Source organism: Tachysurus vachellii, chromosome 4, assembly GCF_030014155.1.
Source record: "Tachysurus vachellii isolate PV-2020 chromosome 4, HZAU_Pvac_v1, whole genome shotgun sequence".
NCBI classification, from domain to species: Eukaryota; Metazoa; Chordata; class Actinopteri; order Siluriformes; family Bagridae; genus Tachysurus; species Tachysurus vachellii.
In genome coordinates, this window is record NC_083463.1 from 12,364,403 (window position 1) to 12,390,312 (window position 25,910).

Below are 25,910 nucleotides of genomic sequence, written 5' to 3' on the forward strand. Positions count from 1 at the left end.
GTTGAACTGTGAATGAATTGGACGAAACAATGCCACATGCACACCCAGCTGCAGAGCAAACAGATAAATGACAAGGCAGTATTTACTCAAGATTGTGTTTGATGTATTGAAGGCCTCTGTGTGCTCATCTAAGCCTTATGGCTAATAATTGTCCATGTTCCTGGCCAATTGTAAACCGTCTCGTCCCAGTTCACTGCTATCCATCAATGTGGCAGGCATACAACTGCTGCGAGTGACACAAAGAGCACAGCCCAACTAATGTGGTTTGTCAAAGGAATCAGGTTTGGTCTAATTGAGAACTGCTGCATTGTCCTGTGAAATGTTACTTAGTTACTGAATACTGTATTTCAATACGGAAAGTGGAGCTTATTTTACGATCCCATTAACCATTTCAGAAAACATAAACTCTGGGATTTCGGATGCATGTTTTACAGAGGGATCTGTTGACAATCCTTTTACTGCATGCTTGTTTATGGATCGTCTTCTTCCAGAAAATGTTCAGAATTGAAATAATTGTGTTCATAGCACTGCTCAATGCCTCTCAGTCAACAGCGACATCAAACCACAATTTGAAAAGCTCAGTCTTTTTGATTTTGTCGCCATCTCAATTATTAATGCTCGCTGGTGCCGTACGATTCCGATATGTAAATAGTTTCTGATCTTGTTACATTGTGCACTGATAATATGACAACTCTTAGAGGGTTGATGGTCAAGCTGAGCACAGTGAACTAAAGAAAAAAAGACCATCCACAGCTAAGTTATTGGGCTTTTTATTTAACCAGCACCCACACTGAGAAATTAGAGAATATCAAATTAAAGGTATAGATGGCACAACTACCAAGAGCGTCTCGCACAGATGGAATACTCATCTCAGTCAGGCTGGGTTTGATATGCCTTAGAGCCGAGTGCCAAGCTTGTTAGGGCTCACATCAAAGCCACATCAACGTGCCCAACAGCCACACATGCCATCGAGGTCCCAGTGAAGCTCTTTCATGTAGCTACCCTCACTTAAACACCATTAAAATGGGAAGCATAATGTGTTTTGCTTCTTGTTTCATTATTTAAGAGTCCCTCCTGATCTAAAAAAAAAAAAGAAAGACGTTTTTGCTACCTCAGAGGCGAGTAAACGAGCACTTCAGTTTTCTGAGCTTTTGGTTTGTTTCTAGTTTCAGCTAAAGTAATTAGTAGGGTCAGATAGCTCTGAATATCAACACGATGCTTTGTGTGACACAGGAACTTTTAAAGGAACGACCAAACGCTCTTTGGATCTGTTACAAATCACCATGTCCACTAGTTTGAACTGAAGTTTAGATGATTTGCATGAAGCCCAGCAAGGCACAAAAGCTAATCAGAAAGAATGTGAGGATGAGTGAAGCTGCCTGCAGTGCAAGAGCAGAGGCAACTCACACATTAATGTGATAAGAGTAAGAAATATAGATTAGAGGCATCCAAGCCTGGCTCATTCGATCAAATATTTAGCTTGGCTTAAGTTCAACAGGCCCAAAAAAACATCTTAAGAAATCTTGGACTCAATATTATGGCCAATTGATCTCTGCTTGAGCAGATACAGGCTGTGTCGAAGCTCTGATCTGCTAAAGTATTAAAGTCTGTTTGCTATCTAGTTCTATATGATCAGGTAGCGTATGTTGCTGTCGCCTTTTTCTCCAGCAATACCGAACACAGTCTGCTAGTGCTGAACTTGAAAAGGGCATTTTAAATATCTCAGGGATGTCCTCCGCTGAAGCCTTCTTGAATTTCTAAGTGATGCTCTCAAGCACGGAAGAGCTACAGTGTTCACTGACCCCAAAGATCCATGTGCGCTTTAATAAGAGCAGCTGGAAGAAAGACAACGTCGGACAGAGTACCCTCATCACATTTACCTGAAGGGAGATGAGAAGAAAGAGAGAGAGAGAGAGAGAGAGAGAGAGAGAGAGAGAGAGAGAGAGAGAGAGAGAGTGAGAGCGTCTCTAGGGAGTCTCTCCACTCTTTCTTCTGTGTAAATGAGTTTTAGAATTTGTCTTTGCCCACCCCTTTGGTGATAAAGTTCAGCATGTGACAGGGTTAAAACCCCTATCAGTTGATTCTGACCACATAGCCCCCTAATTACTGCAGGGAGGGAACAAGGAGGAGAGAGGGGAGAGAAAAAAAAACAAAACACATAAAATTCTGTCTTGAAGCAGAAGATAAGTTCTTATCTTAATCTACTGACTCCACTAGCTTCATTTGTCAGGCTGGGGAGAAAAAACAGATTTCTCCTTGCCAGTGTTAATAGGAACATCTTTCAAGTGTTGAAGCAGGGAAGGAGGAAAGAGGAGGAGGGGGGTTTGGTATGATCATTCGGTGACAACGCCAACATGAGCTGCGTTCCTCACAAGTGGTATTCCTGCTAAGAGCCACTAATTAGCGCCTTATCACCCGCCAAATGGCGGCATGCTGCACACCGAGCCGCCCAGTTCGAGTATTTATAGTGTGGTTCCTCTGCCTTAGTGGCCCGAGGCCTCTTCTCTAGCCTAATGAGAGGTAAAGCCATGAGCACACTGTACAAATATTTCATGGCACTGCTAGCCCTGAGAAACAGGAAAGTCCCCCACTTTGAAAGAAAACAAGTTTTTGAGTTTTAATGCCGATGCAGATGGCCAAGCTGATACAGGTACAAATACATGCACAGTGATTTGAAATGTAAATATATTTTAACCACACAGTAAAAAAGTACACACACACACACACACACACAGAGGTTTTTCTTTGTTTTTGCCATGCTGATCTCAGCATTTTAACAGATAGCAGGTTTTTTTTTTTTACTTCATGATTCGCTTTATTGCGCAGCCAATTAACATTGCACTAAAAACATACTTACTTCTGGCACATATCCTCCTTCCTAGCGGTTGCATCATTAAAAGTAAATAATGCAACATTACAACTCTGCTCACACCCTGGAGGCACGACACACAAATGTTACACTGTCTGTCGATCTTCTGTGCATCCTCATGAACCCCCGCCATCTCCACCCCACATCTCCACCCCTTCCCATCCCAATGCTTTACAAGCAGAACTGACTAACAGCACACACCCACTCTCATGTCTTATGTCATGTTCCCAATGAGATGTCGCACATAGGTGACATGATGAGGCAAGCTGTGTTTTAGAAAAGTAGAGACAAGATCAGTGCCATAGCTCAACTCCAGAAATAGTGCAAAAGAAGAAGAAAATGATCATCACGATGACGAACTGTAATTTCCGCCATGCCCAAGATGTGAAAAACTCTGTCAAACGTGTGAACGAAAGTCTCCAAAGATTAATTTGAAGTGCTTACTGAATTGTGATTCCTTTAATTAATTACAGAATTAACCTCCCTGTTAAAACATTCCTAGTGGAATCCAGCAACTGGCAATATTTTTTTATGCTGGAAACAAAAGAATTACACATCTCTCCTGACTTTCACACAACTCTAAATTTGCGTGGTGTCGGCACACAATTGCTCATGTCATGTGAAATTTGTCTCACTAGAACACTGTGTTACTTGAAGATGATTTCTGTGTTTGGGCACGACAACCTGACAGAAAATCGTTGACATTTCCAGAACAGTAATGATGGAAGTGGAATTAAGTGTGCGTGTTGAAAGCTACATCATGGCACTTGGAGGTACTTTTAACATATAAATTGCTGTTCGTCCATTCACTCGCTTGGCAAATCCATCAACCCTAGCTGCAAAATGACACAGAGTTCGTCAGGCACCCGAGCACCACTATTTTTTTTAAAGGAATTTTTTAAAGAATATATCCAGCAGATGCAGCATTCCTACACTGACGTCGGCCCTGACGACTTCAGCAGTGATATAACAGCTTGTGTGAAATTTCTTTAGCCGACACGAGCGTAAAAGCTTTTCTTCGGTGGCCTACACCCTCTATGTTTCACTGTCAGTGGGAATGCAGGGGAAAGAGCTGCAGGAACAAAGACACCTCACTTCAGCTAATGTGTTTCGAAAGGTCAGGTGAGGTCCATGCTGGAGAGACATTTAGCTCCAGTCCTTCACATAAACACTTTTTCGTTTTACGTGGTTTTACAGTAACACAAAAGATTCGGCCTTCATTCAAAAATACAAAAATGACGTTTAAAATATGACATCCTTTCTATCCGGGCAATTAGTTAAATATGAAGATGTGCATCTGTGAATTCTGAAGCTTAGTCAAAAATCAATATCAATATTTCTTGGTTGTATAAGTATAAATGTTTTAAACAGTCCTTATCTTCATCTCTTAAGCTTTTCTTTACAAAGACTTTATATAGAACTATTTAATGCTAAAAGCCACGTTTTATTCTCTGCATACAGAAAATATACATTTTATTTGGCTGATCACTATTTCTGTGATAATATACTCTGAGATCAGCTGTAGGATCTTTGGAGTAGCATGACTACCATAAAAACACTAAAGTATCGGCTTATATAATTGACAAATGCAAAAAAGGTAACAAATCTGCAATGTTATTGTAGTCTTTAACATTTTAGGTGCAAGAAATTGTGTCTAAAAAGAATAAAACACCTTAGGGTATAATGTTAAGTGGACTCAACTTAGATGTGAAATAGACTTAGCCAAGCTGAGGTTTCGACTAAAAGCACCTCCTGAAGAGTGTTATTACTCTTGTACTACAGGATTTTGGCAGCAATTTCTATTCAAGTCCTTGTGTATTCTGTTACTATAGAAGCAATAACCAATTAGAATGAGTTCCTGAATATAAACCTTGCAGTAATCAAAATCTGAGCTGCTGTTACAGAAAATTAATCAAAAATCAGAAGTGAGATCTGTGGTATAATCCATGCATATACAGTATGTCCCAAGTTTCTGCTTTAGAAGACAAAAAGGACAGTTTCTTTTAGCACACAAGAAAACAAACAAACAAACAAGCAAAAGACTCACACAAACACATCCACATAGTGATACACACACTGTTTAAAATGGAAGAGAGGACACACACGAGGACAGGCGTCTTATTACCAGCTCGCTGCTTCTCCACAGCCCAGCCTTTCTGTCTTGCATGATGTACGTAATACTTTGGTATCTTCTCCCAGCAGAGCTGCGATTGTTCTGATATTTTATGAACATGTCCTCAATCATAAATCATGAGCAGAAGCTCCAGCCGGTTCTCGCTCCTCCACGTATCAGCACATCAGATTACAGGTGAAAGACGAAGCTGAAGAAGAGGTCACTTACGCATGGCACACACACAAATATCTTATGCTTTGTTGGATCTTGAAATGACTGAATTTGGACTTTCAGGTTTCTATTATAACAAGAGGACAGACAGTGAAGGAATCATCAGTTCGAATACGACACTCTGTATTATTTTACACCACCCTATTACGTCAAACCAAGCACTGTTGTTGTTGGTGGTGTTGCATTATTGCTCCGGTAAACTCAATTCCCAGATCATGCAGATCGCAGCAGCAGGACCATGTTTCTGTCTTGGCATTATTTGGGAGCCGGAGTTTGACAGGTGATCAGGTGAGTCTGGCCATAAGTAGTCCAACACGGTTTTATGTCATGACAAATCAGTACAGCGCGCCAGACTGTCAGTCTGTATCTCAAAGACCTCTGATGCTATGCATAATTTCTGTAAATCAAGGTCAGACACATGTCTCTTTCGGTGTAGTGGCAGTGCTGTTATGTCACTGTCTATCAGGAAGCCTTATACATACTAAGCATAATTTATTTAATCAATCCACAGCGGTCTTTACAGCAACATGTTTGGATATTTGCACGTCACCTAGTAATACTGCATTTGTCAGGAGAATGGTTACTAATGATCTTTTAGCTTGTTGAACAGGAATATATTTGTTCCAGGAATAACTTGTATTAATATATAATATCTGGTGGTACTAAATAAATAAATGGCATGAGTAATTTATTATTATTATTTTATTTTATTTTTTGCTTTTATTTATTGAAGTCATGAATCTTACCACAGTGATGACTTATGAATATATGTATACAGATATATATTGTTATTTAAACCACCCTACCTTTTATTATTTTGATCCATTTTCTTTTCCGCTTATACTACACAGGGTCTTGGGGAGCATGAAGCCTGTCCTAGGGGACACGAGGCATAAGGCAGGGGACACTGTGGACAGGAAACCAGTCCATCACTAGGTGCAATTACTCACAAAGTCACACTAGTTTGAGAGGCAAATCAGCCTACAGTACATGGCTTTGAAACATGGGGGGAGGAAACTGCTGTACCGGGAGGAAACCCCTGAAGCACAGGCAGAACATGCAAACTCAAAGCACACAGCGTGGTGGTGGGAATCGAACCCCTATCCCTGGAGGTGTGATTCAAATATGCTAAACTAGTGTGCTCTGTTATCTATCTTTTATCTATCTTCTCTCTTTAGTATAGTGCACGGGAAATACTTTTTGTTTGAGGTTTTTCACTAACAATACGTAATAACACTTTACACCCTGTAGTTGATTATTTTCCAGTAACAGCATGTCTTGAAATTTTTTATTCCTCCTTTACATGTACCAAGAAATCTTATTTTTTACTCATTACAAAAACAACATAACATCCTTTTGAACACACCCTTTGTTTTCTCTCTCTTACAGTTTGATATGAGAAAAATTTGCAGCTTGTCATTTCACAAAGACAGAGCGTCTCCAATTTTGGAAAACAACGTTAGAGCTTCACACCTGGGTGTTACCACGCGGAGATTCCTCTGAGAAATCTCCAGCAATGATAACATAATCAATATGAATGAGCGCATTCATTTAAACCTTGCTTCTGGACGTAGTGAGCTGCTGTTATAGAAAGTTAATGGACCACTTCTGACCAATCAGATTTAAGAATTCAACAGGGGTGAGTTATACATTGAAAAAAAAAAAGAAAAAGAAAAAGAAATTAGAAATGAAGAAATGTGTTTCAAAACTTTTGTCTGGCAGTGAATCTACAAATATAGACTTACAGAACAGTGTGAACTCTTCACTGACCTCACTGCACTCATGACATTCGCTGTTATTTGTTTGGCAAATATTTTAAAGATTTAATTAGAGATGGCTCATGTTCTAAAGAAACAAATTATAACATACAAGCTAACTGTGCCCATGCATTTTTTATGAAAACGTTTTTGTATAAAACACTTCTGCTTTGAATAAAAACTGCTCTGGTGATATTTAAAATGGTAACGCCAAAATAAACAGCTAGTTCTTTCCCATGTTTATATATTCTAATCATCTGTTTTAGCTGGAACTGGAGTTTGGCTATATATAGAGTCGGGACTGATGTCATATTAATACCTGCGGCATTAACAGCATGATGTGATTTTAATCATTTAGGACACAAGGCTTGGCGCTGAGCAATCTACACTGTTCAGAGTGGATGGGCTTCTTTATAAGGCAAGAAAATAGATCTAAATATTTTGCATTTTAGAGAACTTTCATCAGGCATTAACAGAGGATTATAAACATGAATATCATGGTGAAGAAGTCCTTGGGAGTGTTCTCAGTCTATAAAACTACTCTTTTGTACTTCACAGATTCTTCATTAATATAGATTTGTCCTTCAACAAAGTTTGCTAAGCATAATAATAGGTAGCAACTAATAAGATGAGTTACACAAGCAGATTGTGACTAATCACATGATTTGCATGGGAACATTACACATCGTGTGCTTGGGATGTTTCAAACATTTTTACATGTAGACATTTGAAATTCGATGCATGTGCTTTTATTTTTTCATGTCTAATATATGATCGGTTCATTTACATTGACAGGTTTAAGTTTTCATGTAGGACAATGGTTTTATTTATTTGTCACATATTAATCACGTGATGTCACTCGCATTTAGTTCATTTCTCAAAAAACGTGCGATCAGGTGAAATGTTTCCAGAAAGAACATGTACATAATAATAAATAATACGTAAAGACTTTTTAGGGCTTCATGTATGTATATATCTATATAAATCTTTTAAATCTTATATAAATATATATATTTCATCTTAGACCATATTGCATAGTTTTCTATATTTACCGTAAATGAAGTCAGGATACATGCACTCAGATCTCTGTGTGTGAGTTACAGATCAAAAGTCCCCTACGGTACCAAGTACTGGACATTTGGCACGAGCGTCTGTACTTCCAGACCTGCCGTAGTGCTTCAGAGTCATGCTCTGTTCCACCTGCAGTTAAATCTCAGCATGATGCTTTCACCTAGAGAAACCTACACGTCAAAGAATGAGACATCTGTTTATCTCCTGGAACACATGAACACTCTGTTCTATTAGCACTGGAACACACTAAAATGACCCTATATGTTGTCTTTGTTTATCTATAATATTTATGCTTTTACAGCAAGCATTTAATGCATGAGTAAATGAGAGTGTGTGTGTGCCCTGCGATGGGTTGGCACTCCATGCAGGGTGTATCCTGCCTTGATGCCCGATGACGCCTGAGATAGGCACAGGCTCCCCGTGACCCGAGGTAGTTCGGATAAGTGGTAGAAAATGAATGAATGAATGAATGAATGAATGAATATTATCCTAAGCTTAGATTTCTGTTGGTGAAGAGCTTTGCATGTTCTCTATGTGTCTGTGTAGATTTCATTCAGGTTCTTCTACCTTTCTAAATCATTGTGCATTGTGCCATGTGTTAGACTGGCAATCCATCCATAGTGTATTCAAGCATCACACTGGGACAGGCTCTGACCATGATAAAATGTTTAGTGTAGATGAATGATAAGCAGTATTATACAAATAACAAGCAAATACCATATAAAAGTACATTGATGCAGTCATGTGGCAGCAGCACAATGCTAGTCATACAGACACAGGTCAAGAGAGTAATGCTCAATAGTTAATGTTCTCATCAAATAAAAAAAAAATGACTCTGACTGTGGCATGGATGTTGGTGCTGGAGGGCCTGGTTTGAGTCATTCCGAAACTGCTGATCTCCTTGGACTTTTACACACAACAGTCTGTAAAGAATAAAATATATATATCTGGTAAGTGGGAGTTCTGCAGGAGGATGATGCCTGGGAAGGAATGAGAATGACCAGACAGAAAGACTACTGTAACTCAACCACTCTTTACAACTATGGTGAGCAGAAAAGCAGTTCAGAATGTACAACAGAACAAACCTAGAGGTGACCACATTATATATATTAAACTCTTGGAGAAGCATTTCCTTCAAATTCATGCCTCATCGCTGATGTCTTACACACCATGAAATATATAGAATACTTAACTATATATCATTTAAAATAAGTAACAATCATTTAGCAGTTATTATTAGTCCAATCTAAAACCTCAGATTTTAAATACAAAGAGAAAATATTTGAAATGAAATTGTAGGTTTTTTTTTTTTAATCTAAATATAACCCAAGAGAGACAGAGCGAAGTGTGTGAGAGCAACACATAATGCATTCTGAGTGCTGTGAACACGGCCACTTCTGCTCAATAGTGTACTTATGTTCTATAGATTTTACTGTAGCTGCGGTCCCTGTAGGCCATGAGTAATGTGACATGAAGAGCCCAAAACTAGACTTTGGAGTAAACAGTTCAGCATGAATGAGAGCCTTGTTAAGTTCATGTTAGGTGTGTCATTGAGCCTGAAGTAAGAGTTTAAAATGGCAGTGGGGTTTGTTTATTCCACACAAGCAACCATCACTTTAATGCATAATGTCTTACATCAGTACAGAAAAATCAGGGCATATTAAGAATTTGTGGAGAAAAATGAACAAACAAACAAACAAAAAGAAAAAAGCCAACCAGTGAGAGTTTGTTAAAAGTATAGCGTATTAAAATATACCTTATAATGACTCATTCACAATGTTGTGGGATGCTTTTTTGTAGTGTCGTTATCTATTGCTGTGTTTTACTTCAGCTTTTCTTATCATACCATACCATTGTAATTGCTTTAATGACAAAGCATGACATGCATGTGAGGTAACTGAGAAAGAGAGAGAGAGAGTGTGTGTGTATATGAGAGAGAGCGAGAGAGAGAGAGACAGAGAGAGAGAGAGAGAGAGGTGAAGGGTAGAGAGGACAGAAACAAGAGCTGTTCTGTTTCTTGTAAGATTGCCATCTGTGGGTTAACAGCTAGTTATGATGTCTGTGTCTGGCTACGCCAAAGCAGATTACTTATCTGAACTGCTGTTAAGAGATGAGAGCATTTTTGTTCTGTTTCCAGGAAGGAAGTCAAGAGTCTGGTCTTCATGTAAATTGAAAAACACTTTTGGCTTCTCGATCAGGCTACCTCATCAGTAATGGAGTCGAATGGCACAGTGGGCCATCCTACAGAGCGAGTGGACACCTACAAGTTACCCACAACAAGTTTAATGATACATGTTCAGCTTTTAATTATACCCTCTGGTCTAATGAATTAAACTCTTACATTGTTTCTACACACTGTGCTCATTAAGACAGCCAAGACAAACTGCAAATCACTTACCACCCACCACCTGCCCTTACCTCCTTATCTAGTCCCAGCTGAGATAGCACATGAGAAACACACTTCCCTTGTCTAACAATTCATCCTCGATGGGTTTTTATACTGTCATGTAAATGCTATCCACCATTTTTTTACTCAGCAGCCTGGAGGTTGACTTACGTACAGTTTTCTGAGTGGTAATATAACAAACTTAACTTGGAAAGATTTAGTATTCAAATTACGCTTAGAATAGCAGTGAGGATTCAACCAAGAGCTAATGGTGAAAGTCAAGGAGGGCATTTTAAAATAGGATCAGAATACAGCCTTGGTCTTTGCTGCTATATTTGAATGTACTGATTATCTCGAACGGAACTCTAATCTAAAACTAAAGACCAAATTTATCCAAACTCAAACTCGAGTCAACTTCAGAAAAAACTAAAGGTATTTCCTATATTTACACCAACACCTCACACCACAAGCATGATTCTGCATGACTTGGCACAAGCCTTTCTATTAGTGCCGTGGCTGCAGTTCGGGCATGTGACCTTTTCGGGTGGCATTTGTGCCAGCGCCGTGTCGGCGGGCATGGACGTCAGCAAGGCCGCAGTCTGCTGTGCCATGTGGAGCCCCAGATGTAGCAGACAGAGTAATCCACACTCACACACTCATAAAAGTGCCCATCTGGCCCCATGTGCACACACTAAGCCTAGAGAACACACTCTCCGTGCTGGCATGGACTCACCGGAGACTTGCACTCTATATCAGGAGACTCTTACTCTTCCTCTGATGCTCACTGCTGCTGTTTTTGTTGTGGCATTACCCAACCTCAGCGGCCAACTGGCACTTGATCCACACCCACACACGCACAATCACTATGGAAAGACAGTGAGCCACAGTGCAGGATATCATAGAGGTCTGGCACAGGAGGAAGCCCACTGAGACAGGAAGTGCCACTGAGATACCAAATAAAAAGGATCCATTTATATCACAGCTGCTGTGAGTGCACACAGATAAAGTCAAGGGCTCGCTGACTGCCCTCGGGCCGCTCTCCCTGCCCCCTTATCGTTCTGCTGAAGGATGGTATTACTCGAGTCTGAAATGAAACAAAACACAAAGAAATATATCCTCTGTCCTCTTTTAGCCATGTGCCAATTAAACAACTGACTCGGCTTGCTGATGTATAAACCTTTCCGTGCACGGGTATTTACTTTAAAGTGTTGATGAATAGTTTCACTCAGTTTTGTGCATGAGCAAGTCTCTGTGAAACAAAACATAAAAATGCAACATAATATAATAATACTTTATTTCTCAATATCACAGTCAAATGAGAGTGGTATCCCAAACAAATACCGGGTAAGCAATATAAAAGTGAAAACATATGACTTTACAACTTACACCATATATTTTACTGCCAATAGCCGAAAATTTAATTTCCATTGCTGCCAATAGCAGAAAATTACATTTACATGACCACATTCATGGAGGAATATAATCACTGCTTTTAAAAGAAAAGCAAATTTTAAAACCACCCCTAAACAGCAAACACCTGGGTATTGCAGTCACGCTGCATATAATTTCACATTTGTTGATGTAGGAATGTAACAAGATCTCAAGCATACGAAGACTGTTTCCCTAAAAACAAACAGCTCTTTATAAAGTGGCACAAAACTGAAAAAATATTAATTTTATAAGGAGAAACAACAGAACTATCAGTTTACTCTCATTTGAAACAAATCTAATTAAGAGTAAAGGTCAAATCACACTTAGCACAGTTCAGAAACGTATCATATTTGCTGATGAATTAACCCCGTATGAGCTTGTTTCTAGTGCAGAGTCTATTTTTTAAATTCTGCATGTAAGAAAAATGTAATCTTCACAATACATGGCTATAACTTGAGTCCTTTTTAGAGCTTGATTAAAGGTAAGAGCTTACAAAGCTTACAAAATATAAAAAGACATTAAAAAGATTACTTGTGTTTTATAATAAAGAATGTGTAAAATAATGAGCTGCATGGTGTTACAGTGGGTATCGTTGATGTCTGACAGCTCCAGGGTCCGTGGTTCAGTCCTTGAGCTCATGTGTGGTGTTTCTGTGCATGATCTCTCTTCTTTGAAATCCTTAAGGTTAAGGTGAATTGCCCCTAGGTGTTAATATTAATGTTTATTTATGTTTGTGCGTGTGTGTGTTTGTGTGTGTGTGTTGCCCTTTGATGGACTAGTGTCCCAGCCCAGGTGAATTCCTGCCTCGTGCCCAGGTTGTAGTTCAGGGAATTTGGCATGACCATAAGTTACTGGGTCTGTAAGATTACATAAACCCCAACCCACAATCCTCAACCCCAATTTTTTCGAAGAAATTCAGATGAATTCTTTTTGCATGTACTCTGTTTGTAGTATCTTCCAATGAACACCATAGGTTTTATTTTTGAAGATGAATACTTTAAACCACAGAGGCCACAATACTGACCACAATAAAGTATTTCTATTTAACTTGAATAATTGAACAAAAGAGAAATCAGCAAAACTGTACAACTTTGCCACACTTTTTTTGTCTTAGATAATCGGCATCTGAATCAACAGTCACTGGATGCTTAGTCTACATGTCAACATCATGAATACTGAAGAGATGAATGTACACCTCCTCATGATATGCTTTAGCTACTATTATCTGATTATAAGTCTGGACTGAGGTCTATGTATCTCCTTTAAAAGTGAAAAGTGCAATCATCAAATCAAGCATTTAAATATAACAACTTATATAATACAACTTATAAACATACATTTTGCCTTCAACAGCAAAAACGAGACATCGATCATGGAATGCTTCCTACTAGTGAGAATACATCAGACTCAACTGATTGAGCAATAATAAATCATTAAGCAAGAGTTTGCTGAGACGAATCAGGTGTGCTTCTGCTTGGAATGAAATTCTGGACCCCCACCAACAAACAGCAAAGTCTGTTGCTGTTTGGACAGCAACAGACTTTGGCTTTAACTCAGTTCAAGTGCAACAAGAGAGAAAACAGGCAAAACCTTATATCCTTCCACTCTCAGGATACTGAAATAATTCTAACAACACAGAGGCCATTTTGTGAATGTTTAAGATCCAGGTAAAGGTTGCGTGAAATTGTTCATAATTTTTATTCACATTCCTGTGAATTCCATGTGAGACTGGGTATGTGATGCTTGGCTGCTTGTGCCAGGTTGGTACTGCTGACACGCAGCCATCAGGGCAGCAGGCAGACACTCCATCCTGTCCAGAAGTTAAATGAATCACTGTGAGTCAATCTGCTTTGCCTTTTCCACCGCAGGGCTGCTTTTCCATTGCCAGAGGGCATCTGCTCTGTGGTTGTGACCTCTGACCTCAGCCTCCAGCTCCTCCTCCTCCAGATTTCGAGGTTGAAGATTAAAGGAAGCCCACTGTGCTTTCCGGAAATGGTTGGTGACGTAGCAGTATAAGAACCTTAGGAGAGAGAAAAGATGAGTGAAAATGATGTCACTAAAAAGGTAGTGGGACATATAATATAACCTAATGTAAATGAAAGGAAACCTGGGACATGTAAGAGAGTTATTGCATTACTGTAGTATGTAAAGCAAGAAAAAAAGATACAGACTGAGTTCTTGAACTTCATGTCATTACATCCATAGGCATGTCCACATTAGATTCGGATAATGTTCGAAAAGAACTGGTCTTAAACTCTTTATTACATATGCATGCCTCCTTTCTATAAGGATCCATACAGAAAGCTTCTACAGAAAGATGCATCAAAATGTTTGTTTCTTCGAACATGCCATGGAGCATATGTGCTGACCGAGCTGGTCGATCTTAGAACACTTTTTTTTTTTATAGATGAGCAAATCTGTTTGAAATGTCACACAGACTGTCATCCCGACACATTTAATTGGTTAAATAATTAAGGAAAACGAAAGGTGTCTGAGATAATAAGAAAGGTAGCAAAGTGAAAGTGAATCTGATTGAATCACTTTTAAGGTGAGGTGTTCATTTATGAGGTGATATTAAAGTGTAAACTTTGAACCTAGCACTGTTGGCACTTTGAAACACTTAAAAAAAAAAGATTTGCAGGAAAACGGTTTGCGCATACATAGATGTGCCAGTCACAATTGAATCACACTATTATATATATTTATACGTCTTGGTCAGATCTCGTGCTTTTATATCCATTTATAAAAACGGAGCAGTTAAATATTTACAGGCAAATTCAAGCGATTATTTTTGTGTCATTATTATTATTATTATTATTATTATTATTATTATTATTATTATTATTATTATTATTATTATTATTAATTGCATTCTTCTTTCCTTTGTGTGAGAGATGCTATTCTCTGGGAAAGGTTTCAAAGATGTTATAAAGTCTCTTTTGTGTATTTTTATTTATTTTTTTTTAACATCACAGCTATTTACATGGGGGGGCACGGTGGCTTAGTGGTTAGCACGTTCGCCTCACACCTCCTGGTTTGGGGGTTCGATTCCCGCCTCCACCTTGTGTGTGTGGAGTTTGCATGTTCTCCCCGTGCCTCGGGGGTTTCCTCCGGGTACTCCGGTTTACTCCCCCGGTCCAAAGACATGCATGGTGGGTTGAGTGGCATCTCTGGAAAAATTGTCCATAGTGTGTGAGTGTGTGATTGCGTGAGTGAATGAGAGTGTGTGTGTGTGTGTGTGTGTGTGTGTGTGTGTGTGTGTGTGTGTGTGTGTGTGTGTGTGTGTGCCCTGCGATGGGTTGGCACTCCGTCCAGGGTGTATCCTGCCTTGATGCCCAATGACGCCTGAGATAGGCACAGGCTCCCAGTGACCCGAGAATAGTTCGGATAAGCGGTAGAAAATGAATGAATGGATGAATGAATGAATGAATGAAATTTATGTCTGTAGTTATGTTTGATATTCAGCATTATATCTTCATTACACATTTATACCTCAACTCTGATTATTGCCCATGTCCAATAAAAGTACATTCAGGTACATCTGAATGTTATATGAAATGTATGGAATGTTTATGTAGGCATTGCTTTTACTGTGCTGGTTCCGTGTTTTTAATTTATTTTGTTATCGGTGTATAATACGTATTTGGATTTTTTTGATAGTGTCAACAGCTTCATTATGACTCATGTGTCTTTTTGTCTAAATAAGTTTAGAGCGAAAAATGTCAGAAATTCCCTGTGGGCTAACGAGTTTGGATGAGGCATGTTTATGAATAAAGCACATTTAAAAACAGCAAATGCTGACCAAAATGATAAAAAAAAAAAGTGTAAAAGAAAATCAACCAAGATAATAAAGTTATAAACTAAACAAAGTAAAAAAAGTGCTACCCAAATAAACTTGAATTGAATTAAAATATAGAAGACTATGCTATATATACATTGTTATTGTTCTGATGTCTTCCAAATAAGTTCCCCTGATTAGCGCAAGCATAAATTAATAAGAACACTACAAAAATAGGAAACCTTGAAATATTTAATTATATATTGTATTTGAGATAGTTCTCGGTCTGCTCAGTGCACTAGTGAGGTCATGTAAGGCTTGTCATGTCATCACCTTGGTGTCTCATGAGGGCATCCATATCTAAGTATTTTTCAGAGAGAGATTCATTACAACAGTCATTCACTCTGGCAATCAAGAACATCTCGGTTTTGGAGAGCTGGGCCACTACAGGTTGCCAGGCAACCTGAAACAAAGAAATAGAGATGTAGAGATAGAAGAGTGTAATTTGTACATGATCGCTCTTAGGTACACACTTGTAGCATTTAGCTCCAGGAGGACACCATGACTGTCCAGTGGATGTTCTCGGTCATAGAGGTGCAGTGACGTGTGACAATTGATTCTCACTTTATTAAGTAAGAAATGTTCTGATAAGTAGTGAAGAGTGTTCAGGTAGTACATGGTGTCACTGCTATATAAAGACCTTAGGGTTCAAAACAATGCTTTCATGCCATTGAAAAGTGTTTTCCTTCTCACACCATAACACCCAGACAAAATCACACATGTCCCATGCCAGAGCAAGAAGTCATTTGAATTAAAAATTTAAAGTCCTTCAGGTGAGGTTGTCAATAAACAGAACTTTCTCACATTTATGGTCAAAAGTGTTTGCCAAAGTAAACAGCCAATATAATTGGAATCACAGACCAAATCAGGCAATGTTCTGAAGTTATTTTTAAGCTGTTATTTGCAGCTATCTGGTCTGATCGTGCAGTTCTGTAATGAAGGTCTGCAGGGACAAAGCAGAACTCCATTTGTGCTGAATTGAAAAACACATTTCGTGTTCTTAACGGTAACCAAGCTGTCAGCAGATAAGGAAGTTCACAGTATCGCCTCGCTAGTAATCCATCTTGCCATCTCACCATCGCTCCTCTTGTATTTTCTTTCCAAACATCTTGAAAATATGGCTCGGGGCCTTTGCCCAAATGTCACTCCCAATGATTTCTCAAAATCTTTCTGCCATAAAAGATTTGAAACATGGACACATGGAACAGCAGGATATGTTGGGTTAAAATCCAAATTAACAATGGGCTTGTTGAAAGAACTCCTATCTATCTCCTGATCAGGTAAAATCATTTTTACTGGACTACAGTTGTTTTCAGTCATTTACCTTTTCAGCATTTGGCAGCCACCCTTATCCAGAGCCACTTATATTTAATCTAATATTATACAACTGAGCGTTAAGGGCCTTGTTCAAGGGCCCAGCAGTGGCAGCTTGGTGGACCTGGGATTCAAACTCACAACCTTCCAATTCCAAGCTACCAGGGTTGATCAGCCATTGTTCAATACCTTCTGCTCTATTTATTTTTAATGTATTTCTGAGCAATACAGTTTACAGTATATAGTTTACATTTTTAGTGTAAAGATAAATACTATAGGCAATGCACAGGACAGGAATTTTCTAGGTTTAAATGATGGGTTCCCTGGATGCTCAATATATTTCCAAATTAATATGATACAAACATGTATTTCTTTTGTTTATCCGCATAACTCTTGCAGGTCTGAACTGGATTCACTTTCTGCACATAGCATTTCTTCTCTAGTGAAGTTGCTCTGGATCTGTTGTGTTGTGACCTCACTCATGTAAGATGCTTGTTGACTGCTTGTTTTTCCCCCCTATATGTGTCATACAGATTTGAGTCGTTTACAACGGGTTGCTCAGCCTTCATTTCCTGCACTGTTTACACAAACTCAAGTAGCATTGTCAGACAGAAGCCATGATGGCATGGTAAACTTGATGTGGCAGATCGTCCGAGACTGGAAAGCTCAGAATACGAGAAGCCTGGCTCGCTGACGAAAGAAGACAGAAAACTGCCACAGGATGTTCATTGTGCATAACCAGTAAGTCCAGTGACATTTGTCAGGGTCAAGTTCTCTTTCCAACTGCCATCATCAGTGTTTCATACATCTTTTCATCCCCTCCTCCTTCTTTCCACACTGTCAGAGTGAGTCTCGACTCATGAAGAAGAGCTCTTAAAACCCACACCCACCCCCTTTCCCTCCCTGTCCCAGCTGAGCAGCATTCCAGTGCACATTGTCATTGCCTGAAGCCTGGAATATCTCATTATGCCGCATGAGATTTATTAAAATAGATTATGGAAATGTTAATTAACTCATTAATTACATTATTTAAGCAGCAGTGACAGATAAGGCGATGAGCATTATTGGGTGGGGGGGGTGTAAATGAAAAAGGAGGAAGGCACTGATGTGGAGTTTGTGTATGCAGTGTGTTCTTGTCGAGATGTTGTTGTAAAAGAGCTGATTGCTAATGAGATACACTAACTAACGGGCCAGTCAAGCTTCCAAATTTCAACCTGGAATCGTGCTGCCCTCTATATGTCTTCATTCTCATACACTAGGAAACAACAGATTATATACCATAGTGTATTAAATGATAAAGAGTGCAATTTCTGGAAATGGTATCAGCAACCAAAAACATAATAAAATAAATAATTATGCTTAACAATAAAATTCACAATAAACCTATTGTCTATTATAGTCATTCTCTAAATGAAAATCTTATAAAGGTGGTTTCAGTGACACTTTTTATAATAACTGGTGATAAGTTCTGAACATATTCTAGCAGGTGTCTATTATATATTTACATAGAGAACATGTTCGTAGCTGCTACAGGGCCTGTAAAGGAAGGGAAATGTGAAAATTCTGGACCAATCAGTACAAGGTGGGATCTATGACTCCTTGCAGGATTTCCTGATGTTGTGACTTAATGTGAATTAATGCAAAATCAATGAACTCCAGTATATTCAGTGATTCACTATATTATCACAGCGTATTCACAGATTTAGGACAAGAAATACATTTAGCCAAAGTACTGTCTAATTCATGTGTGCCTTTAAAGGTTCTGTTTGTATTGTGCAGAAGTTGGAGGCAGGATAAAAGTAAAAAACGTGTTAGTTTACATCAAGAGCAAGAATCACAACACAGACAAAGGGCAACAACCTAAAATGATCCAATTGTAAGACAATGAAAACAGGAGAGAGTCAAGAACCAGTATAGACAAAATAAAACTTTGCATAAAATACAAAGAAAGAGCAGGAGAAAAAATAAAAACTCATAACTGACAAGCTAACATGGCAAATGTGGATGACAACTAGTTAATGCATCAATGACAATGGGACTAGAAAAATACACAAGACATGAACAGCCCCCAAAATAAATTCCACAAAAGTCAGAAGGAGAATTTATGACACTATCAGCTCAATAATCAGATCCTTACACAATTACAGACTGTAGTTTGTTTCTAATGCCGAGAGAATCCATCCAACTGATCTCAGAAAGCAGGCCATTCCACAGTATGGTAAAATCTTTAATTGCCCTTATCTGTGAGAAACAAGGTGTGTTCTAATAGCAGAGCTTCTAACAGAATGATCAGAAGCCCTATGAAAGTCTTCCTCTTGGTTATTCTGTGATAAGACAACAGCAATTTAAACCCAAGTTTAAAGTCCAAAACAACACCTCTGCTGTCTACTATGTGGCATTGTTGAAGATAAAGTAGATTTTGCTGGCAGATGCACACTACAAAAAAAGCAGAAGGAAGATTCAATCCCTGTAGCATTCTCCAGAATGGTTCTAAGTGGAATTTCTTTAGGTTATATTTGACGTATAGCAGTGCCACAATTTTAATATCCCCTGACTAGAAACTAAAGATGTGCTCAGTTGTATTTCCCTCAATTAATAACTTGCTACAATAAATTAATAGGCATCTCTGCTTCTTAAAAGAAACCGAATAAGAATACACAGCACGGAAAGGTCAGGAGGAAGGCTGTTTTCGTGTTTTCTCTTAAATGCTTGTCTGCGAGCACTTTTCCAAAGGTTAAGATGTCATAAGGACGAAAGGATGCTGTGCTGAGAAAGAGGGGTGGTGCGTGTGTATCGCGGTGATTGAGACACACTGTGACAATGGGCAGTAGGAGACTGGAACGCTGGCATGGCCGCTGCATGGAAAAGCTCCCCAGAGATACTACTGCTAAGACAATGCTGAGATAGAAAATCATAGTAGGCAGAGAGAAGAACCAGAATTTTATCATGGCTTGGTGAATAAATGATCAAATGTTTTGGCTGAACCCACTTGCAATCTGGAGAAATAATTGGATTTATAAGCAACCCGCATGTGAGTGTATTCACTTATTTGAAACAATTCTCAAAATGAACAAAGAGCATGTCTGGTCTGCAATGTAGTCCATGTCAGATAATCGTAAAATATATAAGCTTATATAAAATATAGATTTCATGTGTCATGCATTATCTAGTTTTCTAGACCAATTATGAACAGGACAGTTCAGATTGAATTGATTGAGTTGAGGTTGTGGTCTCTTCCTAAGTGCTGACATTTCTACCTTTGGGTTTCTCAGTTGTTTTCAGTATTTCCATAGGCATAGGGGTAAGGATCATGGTTAATCATTAAAAAATAACTTTCAGTTTAGGCCACACCCACTTTTATTATGAAAGGAAATGATCAAACAAATCAAACAAGTTGTCTTCCCAAACAGTAACAGAGACTAATTCGATGTATAAAAAGGACACTTACGAAGTATATGCTTATGCAAATTTGAAGCTAGTTTTTAAACCAACAAAGAAATGCGAAATTACTCATCCTTTTCTTTTCCAATGGCTCACAAGATAATTTGGCACAAAGCAGAGTTTACCGCAAATTTACTTTTCTGTTGAGTGAATTTCATTTGCTCTTGCTACTTTAACTGAAAAGTAGAACATTACAGATTTAGTCTCTCATATTGACATATCAACATCGCATAAATGATACAACCAACAAAAATATAAGAAAAAGAAAAAAGGGGAGAAGGAAGTGCTTTAAGAAGGGCAGAAAACTTTAGGAGGGTTGGGAGTCCCAAAACTTGAGATGAACAGTTTATGACACTAAAACAATATTTTTGCTAAACACCAGCAAATATTTGACCTATTTTGACCTGAGTTCCTCTAAGGTCCCTTGCCTTGCTTGGTTCATTGGTAATCAGCCCAGAACTAACTTTTCAGCTAATGGAGTAAAAAGCAGGTGAACACCAGCTGTTATAGTGTGGCAAGTTAAGGTTGAATAAAAAGTTAATGTTATTCAGCTACAGTAGGTTTTTAGAACTCTCTATAACGATATGATGTTTGCTGTTCCCTTGTTTTTAACCAAGTTTTTTTTTAGACAGGCAAATTAATATCCATTAAGAGCCAAAACCTGTCACTTTCAAAACAGCACAAACAGTACATTTGCAGTCATATAGATACATCAGTTAATCCCAGTGTTCGCATGGACACGAAGAAAAGAGGAAAACATGTATTTAAAAAAAAACTGCATGTAAATAACTCCCTTGCTATTAATTAGGAGAGGTGAAATAAGCTTTTCGCACATGCTACGACGGCTGTTAATTTGCATCAAGTGTCTCTGGGGAACAATGCATCTGATAGTACTCACTGCACTCCATCAAACAAACGGTACATTCAGCGCAAAAAGAACTGTACGCTCTGAGGACTGTGATGTATGTTCCTTCATAGTTGATTCTAATTAGCTGTATAGCTGAACTGTAATGTTGTGCCAGCTTATCCTACACAGGTACACAGGGAGCTTAGAGTCTATCTCAGGAGACCCAGGGCCCAAGGAAGGGGACACCCTGAACAGGGTGCCAACCCATCACACACACACACACTATATAATATAAGCAATATAGAGATTCCAATCAGCCTACCAACCTACCTTGCAAACTCCATGCACACTGTGGAGGCAGGAATCAAACACCCAATCCTGAAGATGTAAGGCAAATGTTGTAAGCACTAAGCTTCTGTACCCAACACCTATGATGCTCAAACAGTAAAATTAATTAAGAGCACAAAGGCTCTAGGTCTGTGTGACCTTAACAGTGTGGGTGAAAGTGCTTAGTAACAAAGAGCACAGGGTGTTGCACACAAAGTTATTACCAAGACCAAAGCAATAAAAAAGTGCAGAGAAGCTTCTGTGTGCAAGTACATGTCCAGTTTGTGTGCTCAGCCATGACACATGCTCTCATTTTGCTGTCACTTGCTCACAAGGCTACACTATACCTGTGAGTCAAGATCAATTTTGAGACTTTGGAGCAGAAATAAGACAAATGCTGAACCTATCCCCTTTTCTTTCCTTGTCTTTAGCCATGCTGCTGATTTAATATAATTTAAGAACTACTCTTCTCCAGTTATAAGATGCCTTGTTATGATAATCCATACCATTTTGAATAAACAAATTCGGTATTTTACGAAATACCAAGAATTTAAATGGCTTGTTTTTTAGTGGTCCTACAAATCCTTCAATATCCTTCAATATCCTACTGCATCTCACTTTGAACACTGCATCTAATCATTGAACACAAACAATATTTTTTGTTAGTGGTAGGCTACTGAATAAGGCACTGTTTAACTCAAGCATGCACCCATGTCCAGCAATGACAATGAGATATTTAAGAAACCAGTAACAATGCAGTGCCTGATACACTCATACCAGCACCACACACAACACACTACTATGTTAGTGTAACTACTGCACTGGCTAGTGAAGGGATCCTACAGTGATCGCTTTTTACTGATATATAGAGTACCTACATGTGGCAGACAAACTCAGTAACAGATATCAACAAAGAGGCCATAAAGTGTCGTTAATGTCAAGTCATTGAGTCAGTTTCGTGTCTTTAGAGTCACTTGAATTTAGTCTATTGTTTCTATGTACTGCGTAAAAAATAATATTTGAATCCATTTGATCCATAATTGAATCCCTCATATATAAAAAGGAACAATCATATTGTAAGATATGTATGTTTAAACTAGATTTTTGTTTTTGTGATGAATAACAAATCAAATGGCAGAAGTCATATAAAATAGTCATGATTTTTATTATTATAACTATTCTAGATTTTTGCATTTGAATCACCAGTCCATTGGGATGTGTGGGATGAAGTCAAGGCATTTCAGAATACCCTTTAAATAAATAAATAAATACATAAATAACAAGAAGTGCTGGATCAAGTGCTATTTTAACAAAGTTTTGCAAAGTTTCACTCAAAGTTTAAATAAACCCAGAAGCCTCAGAGGTGAGAACTAAACACAGGTAAGTGGAATAATCCAAACAAGACACCCAGAGAATGAAGTTAAGTACCTGCATGACCCAACTCTCAACTTTCTTTGCAGCTGTTAAACAATGTCAAGTCCTAAATTTTGAAAATGTCCCAAGGTAATTTATTGACCTGTTGAGTTTTACCACTGATTTAGGGTTAAACTTTTTCCTGCTAAGACGTATCACAGCCAAAAATCATTCATACATCTAACAGTATATAGTATATGTTTCAGAATGTAAAAAATCTTATTCTCTGTTTGCTTTATTTCATTTGTCTCATGCGTTATTTTACATCAGTCTGGATCTATACAGTGCTGATGATTCAGAAGACCTCAGTAATGACGTTAGATTTTGGTTGAATTAATTCAGGCTTCCTGTAGGTCTTTTGAATTTTAATTGCTACACACATTTTTGAGCACATTTTAAACAGCCTTATTGTTCTACTTTGCCTGAAAAACAGTAGTCAATTACAGGATGAAGTCACTTCTAAATTGAGTCTGAAATGTAATGTGCTTTAGCCCACGCACACGTCGTTTTTGCCCCTCGAGGTAGTCCTGTATACGGATTTACAAGTCCTCCTTGACCACAGCATTGTGCAATTTCTCTGCAGCTATTTAACATGTTGTTTAAACATAAACCAATTTCCTGATGTAAAATTACAGCTCACTAATGTGAGCACGATGAGAGCTGGAACAACCGCAGATTAGCTGTGCAGCCCTGATATTAATTACCAGCTCATAAGGTACATTCTTTACCCAAAGAAAATGTTTAATAGGAGCATTTTGCCTTGATTACAAACAGCCCCCGTGTTTGTTTTCTCATAAACAATGAAACAAGTTGAGAGCAGTGGAGAAAGAAGAAAAAAATAGTGTACATGTCAAATTTTAATTTCCCCTGTTAGCAGGGAAGGACACCCTGGGGTGATTTTGTATTTGTATCACTATTTCTGTAAAGATCAGCTTTCACATTGAATTTGCTGAATGACTAGGGGAAGTCAAGCAACATTCTGTTTCCATCATGAACATGGCAAACAGTTGATCATGTTTACGCAGAGAATTTAATGCATTATTTACAAGTCGGAGGCTAATAAAAGCAGGCTGCTCATTTGCTAATGATGCAGAGCACCCGGAGCGTTATTCCAGTTACTTATATTGCAAAAGACTCCAAACCAACAGGAGAGGCAGTGTGTGTGTGTGTGTGTGTGTGTGTGTGTACCAATTTTCAGTTCCATTGAAATGATTCAGAGATTACTTCATTTCTGTACTCAGATATGGGTTTCTGTGGAACACTAAACTGCATAATAGAATCTGTAGCTCGCAGTTTGTCATTATACAAGGCCACCCTGAACATGCACATACACACTGAAAGTGAGAATCAGAGAAAGCCAATTTTCTGCAGGACTATCTACCAATAGCTTATTTCAAATCATTATACATAGTGAGAGTAATTTGGTGTTAGAAATGAATGCATTGATGGATGCATTCTCAGAGGAAACCAACAGACCAGATAATTTCTTCAAATCAACTGATGACAGGGGGAAAAAAATCAAACAAAAGATGAAACTTCTACTGCTCACATATTAACTCCTATTAGAAAATACTTGCATAAAAATGTGTTATAGATACTTCACATAAAAAAATTACTTTATATATATTTGTCGTATAAAACAAAAACACTAAACTATACCGTTCTTATTATTCACTGCTTCAGTGATTTTTTTTTTTTGTTCTGCAATGATCTATAATAGATGATACACTTTAACAAGCATTCTACCATAGTTACCAGTTCAGTTTTTCCAATTCCTGACTGGTGCTGGTTACACAAACTCCATTTTGTGGTGATTTGAACTCTCTTTCCAACAGAAAGGAAACCTCTGAGCCTTATATAAGAGCTGCCACACTCATGAGAACTTCTATCTTACTCAGAGCATTGAGCCGGTTAACTGCCTAATATGGGAATCTTAATATAGCCCTTGTCCCCTCATTACCTCAGCACAATTCTCATTAAACAGAGTGTCCATGCATGGCCACATGGGAAAAGTATTAGAGGAGACATTTTTTACTTTTCTTTTTTCTCTCCACAGTGTAATACAGTTCCTTGTGCTCTTTAAAACACATCTGTGAAGTGAGCAGATAAACCCACCTTGAATTCAACTTTTAACAGTCTGTTATATGCTGCACTGGGAAATAGAGGTCATTTTTTTGGAGTGTTGGCTTCGTCTGATTGAATACCTTAGGGATGAATTGATACGCCAAATATGCACCAGGCCCTTCTCGTTGACATCAGTGCCTGACCTCACTAATGCTCTTGAGACTGCATCGGCACAAATACCAACATTTAGTGGAAAGCTTTTCCAAAGAATGAAGGCTATTATTGACAGCAAAGCAGAGATTAATCTTGAATGGGATGATCAACATGCACATGTATGTGATTGGTCAGGGCTCCACACACTTTTGGACACCATATACTGTATGGACTATGTCATATATGTGGCCTAGAAAGCTAACAGCGGATTCATTTATTATGTTCCCTTTAATTTCCCTCTGGCTGCTAGTGATTTGACATGTATATTAGATAGTCTGATCTCCAGCTCTGCTGAACCTTTGCTCCACACCTCACACCTGATAATATCCTGTAACCAGCATGCATACCCTAATGATGACATCTCGATCATGTAGTAGGTTAAATTCCTATTTCAAATAACGCATTACGCTGGGAAATGCAGAAGAAATTGTTATGCATGAAAATGGTGCCACAGAAGCGCAGGGGTTGAAATAGGGGAGAAAAAAAATAAAGGGAGATCAATGCAGCTTTTAATTTTACCCCTCATTGATCATGTCAATAGCGCACACACCTTTCACAAGTGGCAGAAATAGCGACTCATATTTCTGGTGGCGAT

The 25,910-nt window shown here is 38.4% G+C and overlaps 1 protein-coding gene across 3 annotated transcripts in view; it reads right to left on the reverse strand.

Moving 5' to 3' along the window:
• Nucleotides 1–25,910, reverse strand: part of LOC132844394 (uncharacterized) — a 124,230-nt gene that overhangs the window by 2,770 nt on the left and 95,550 nt on the right. The window contains exon 5 of one of the 3 annotated variants that reach the window (XM_060867785.1): nucleotides 11,705–13,878. The exons of 1 other annotated variant lie outside the window; for it this stretch is intronic. In XM_060867785.1, coding sequence (XP_060723768.1) covers nucleotides 13,689–13,878 — 190 coding nt within the window. In that variant the 3' untranslated portion in view covers nucleotides 11,705–13,688. Of the gene's footprint in view, nucleotides 1–11,704; nucleotides 13,879–15,971; nucleotides 16,100–25,910 lie in introns of those variants that run through there. One more of the 3 variants, XM_060867788.1, reaches the window with a different exon arrangement.